The sequence below is a fragment of the Solanum lycopersicum genome, chromosome 10, assembly GCF_036512215.1.
Source record: "Solanum lycopersicum chromosome 10, SLM_r2.1".
In the NCBI taxonomy this organism is placed as follows: Eukaryota; Viridiplantae; Streptophyta; class Magnoliopsida; order Solanales; family Solanaceae; genus Solanum; species Solanum lycopersicum.
In genome coordinates, this window is record NC_090809.1 from 51,575,641 (window position 1) to 51,579,500 (window position 3,860).

General features: G+C 35.4%; 1 protein-coding gene across 1 annotated transcript; it reads left to right on the forward strand.

Annotated features, from left to right (window-relative positions):
- Window positions 1-2,409: 2,409 nt before the first annotated feature.
- LOC109121290 (uncharacterized mitochondrial protein AtMg00240-like) lies at window positions 2,410-2,933 on the forward strand. The gene is made up of 2 exons (XM_019215961.1): window positions 2,410-2,721; window positions 2,796-2,933. The coding sequence occupies exons 1-2, from the start codon at window positions 2,410-2,412 to the stop codon at window positions 2,931-2,933; spliced, it is 450 nt and encodes a 149-aa protein (XP_019071506.1).
- The last annotated feature ends 927 nt before the right edge of the window (window positions 2,934-3,860 follow it).

The following is a 3,860-nucleotide window of genomic DNA, read 5'->3' on the forward strand; positions in this document are numbered from 1 at the left end:
TGATTAAGGCCAAGTTATCTTTAATTTTGATTTTGAGTATTAAGGGATGTTTAGACTTGAGCATCACTGTCGTCTTTACTTTGAAATAAATTCGATTTTGATATGGTCTATGCGTTTTGCTTGTTGGATTGAATGTTATCTTCCCTTTTGAGTCACTGCCAGCATAAACTTTTACACATGATGCCCTATTTATTTGTTAAAGTTAATGTCACTGCGTGGATTTGTGCATTTTGGGATACCTTTTTTAATCATTCATGAAGCACAGAATTATTTGCTTTGTGTAATTTACTACTCACTTTACATGTTCGTTTTGTTGTTTGGATGCGATGTCTATATTTTAAACTGGCTATATCATTTTTTCTACAAGTGTGTTAGTCTTAGGAATTTGTGTGTCAGTTTTTAACTTTGACATTCCAATTAATCGAAATGTGTGGAACATGAATTCATTTTTTTCTACAAGTGTGCTATCTCTCTCTTTGAGTACTTAATGTACATTCTATGAAGCTATATTGTATCTCTAGACCCAACATAAGTCGCAGCAAGCTGGAGTTTAGAAATAACTTCAAAAACCTCAAAAGAGTGAAATAAATTAAGTCATGCTCCAAAAGTGAACCTGAACTAATCAATCAAGTACCTTTATCTTATAATTCCACCAATTGGCTTCCTAAAAACACTCTAAATCTTGTGTGTGATTGTGTATAGTAACAGACCTACTGAATGTGATTGAGTACAGAAAATATTATTAGAATGTCCCTTAAGGGTACATTTTGTTTTTACTCTTTGTAAGACCTTGGTAATTGATTTGTTTAAGTATAGCAAATGTACACTACCATACATTCTATTATCACATAGGTTCGAATAGTCGTAGCTATGAGTCAACAGAACAAAAAAGCCAAAAAGAAGACATTTGCTAAATCGGGATCGTTATCATTCTTGGCAAATAAGAAATGGCGGTTATTGACAACAAATGAAATTATTGAAGAAATAGAGTGCGAGAAAGGACACTGCTCAAATCAATTAGAGCACAACAATCAGATCCACCACAATCTAAAGCAAAAAGACAATCTGTTGAGGAGCAGCCTATTAAGGAGTTGCCTTTTGAAAATCAGCCTGTCGAGGACCTGCCTCTTGTGCAGCCTGTTGAGAAGATGCATCTTGTGCAGCCTGTCGAGGAGCTGTCTCTTGAGCAGCATGTCAAAGCTTTTCCTTTCGAGGATCAAGTGCGAATGAATTCTGTCACTCCTCAAGCAGATGATCAACCTGAAGAATAAGGTAACATATAAGTCTACGACCTATTAAATGTATTCATATTTTTAAATTATATTTCTTGTATTTTCTTATAGCTGAAGATGTTTCCAGTCCAAATAAAAGAGGTAGAACGCAAATGCATGATGTTCATGCCCGAAAATAGCGTAAGATGATCATATTGAATAGTCAAAATCAACCTGTTGGTCCTACAGATGATGTAATCATAAAGCTAAATAGCTTCTAGGAGCATTGGCTAGAAATGCTATTCTTTTCCCATTTGATATATTGGATTGGAGGAGCATGGACACTAAAAAGGATTTATGGAATTATACCAAGGTTTGTAGTTTACAATAATTATTTATTTGTAAACTCTTTTTAAAACTTTCTAGCCAAAAGTGTCAAGAAACAAACAAAATCTTAAGACTTAATCACTTCTAGCTTGATCACATAATGTTTAGTCAATACTAATTCTAGTTTGAATGTGTAACCTTCTAGCTTAATAAGTTCTTTGGGCTGCCTTCCCAAGGAGGTTACTGTACTTAATTAATTTTGCAAAAAGATTGCTAAATTATTTATATATTTTTTAATTGTATGTAGGCAATGAAATCGATGAAGGCGATGAAAGCAGTAGTGAAGACTTGACATAGGAGCTGAATCATTGATGTTAACTTTATTGATGTTCTAGAAATGTTATATTTTTTAAATTGAAAAGTGCGGTGCATGTGTTTCACTTTTTTTTGAATGCTGTAAAAAGATTAGTATATTTTTCTTTTATTGATATTAGAATCACGAATCTTGAATTCCAATTTTGGTAATGAAAATTTATTCTCATGTGCGATTTATGTGTATTTTTATGGTATATTGAGCTATTGCAGTATTTTTATGGTATATTGAGCTACTGCAGTAATGGCTATGTGTATTTTTATGGTACAAAATGTTGTGGAATTGGACCAATAATATATAGGTAGCAATAACTTAAGTATAATTGTTGCATTATGTCAGCATTGTTGCAATACGCTGTTAAAACCGTAAATATAGTAATTGAGCAATAATTTTATAATTTTTTAAACTGTTGCATTACCCTGTAAAAACCGTCACAGTAGAATGAAATTGTATGTTGAATCGAAAGAAAAACTGTCACAATAGCCTACTCCATTGGAAATGAATGTGAAGTATCGTCATGAGGAAGACGATCTTTTTCCTGATCCAACTATGTTGCGACAATTAGTTGGGATTCTAAATTACCTTACTATTACTCAGATTGATATCTCTTTTGCAGTGCAACAAGTTAGTCAATTTATGCAAGCTCACCATCATCTTCACTTGGTGGCTGTTCGTCGCATCATTTGTTATCTTCTAGGAACATCTACTCATGGATTGTTCTTTCCAAATGGTTATCCTATTCGTCTTAATGCTTTTAGTGATTCTACGGGATGTCCTGATACTCGTCGTTCTGTCACTGGTCATGGAAAAGTAAAAAGAAAGATCGTGTGTCAAAATCTTCAACTGAGACTGAATGTTGATCCATGTCTACTGCTTGCTCTAAGGTTATATGGCTTCGTGGATTACTTCTTGAGATTGGATTTCCTCAATCTCATCCTACTCCTCTCCATGCTGATAATATAAGTTCTATTCAGATTGTTACTAATCCTATTTTCATGAGAAGATCAAACACATCAAAGTAGACTGTCATTATATAGGAGAATCTATAGATAAATGAGTCGTTTGTAAAACCCCATATCCAAAACAGACCAAAAATCAGATTTTAGAAAAATCTACAGGTGCAACCAACGGGCCATCGATGGACCGTAGACTGACCTACGGTCCGCCCTGCACGTCCGTCAATGGGGTCAGAAACCCCAAAAATCTCAGGCCAAGAAAATTTGGTTAAGTCATGATTGACGGCCGGACCTATAGTCTATAGATCAGACTACGGTCCGTAGTCCGTGACCATTGGTCGATATATCATTCACCCACTCTCTTACAAGACCCACGGATGACTAGCACGGTCCATACGTCTGACCGTAGGTGGGAATTAGCAGACAGTTAACGGGAAAATGCAATTGAGTCAACTTCAAATGTTTATAACTCTTAACACAAAATGAATTAGGTGTTCCATGACCTACCCACATATATATAATTGAATTAGCTTTCCATTGCCACCAACCTTGCAAAAAGAAGACCTCCGAGTAAAACGTTATGCCCGTTTTAGTTAAGGCCTGTCGAACAGGCCCAACCTACTGACCAATGATGGACCGTCGATGGAACGACTGAAAGATAGAACATCGATGGAACGACAGACCATCGATGGAACGACGGACCATCAGTCCTGCTCGTCGCTTGGTCAAACAGCAATTCACCCAGGGGTCTTTTCCTACTTCGTTTAAACCATATGATACATTGTTTTGACCCTAAATCATCAGATTTTAGTTAATTTAAGCCTAGAAACATCACTAAAACTTACCCTAAGTCAAATCAATAATTAAAACATAGAAAATTAGAAGCAATAAAGGAGAAAAAAGTCAAGAACCCTAGTTCAAGAATGTAACAAAATTTCAGCAGTTCCAGCCCTCAAAACCTAAGTGTTTCTCCATGAATTTCATCACTAGGTA

Coding starts and splice junctions, on each gene's coding strand:
- LOC109121290 (XM_019215961.1), top strand. CDS start 2,410: ATGAATGTGAAGTATCGTCATGAGGAAGACGATCTTTTTCCTGATCCA. Junction 2,722..2,795: donor CTGTCACTGGTCATGGAAAA/GTAAAAAGAAAG, acceptor GCTTGCTCTAAG/GTTATATGGCTTCGTGGATT.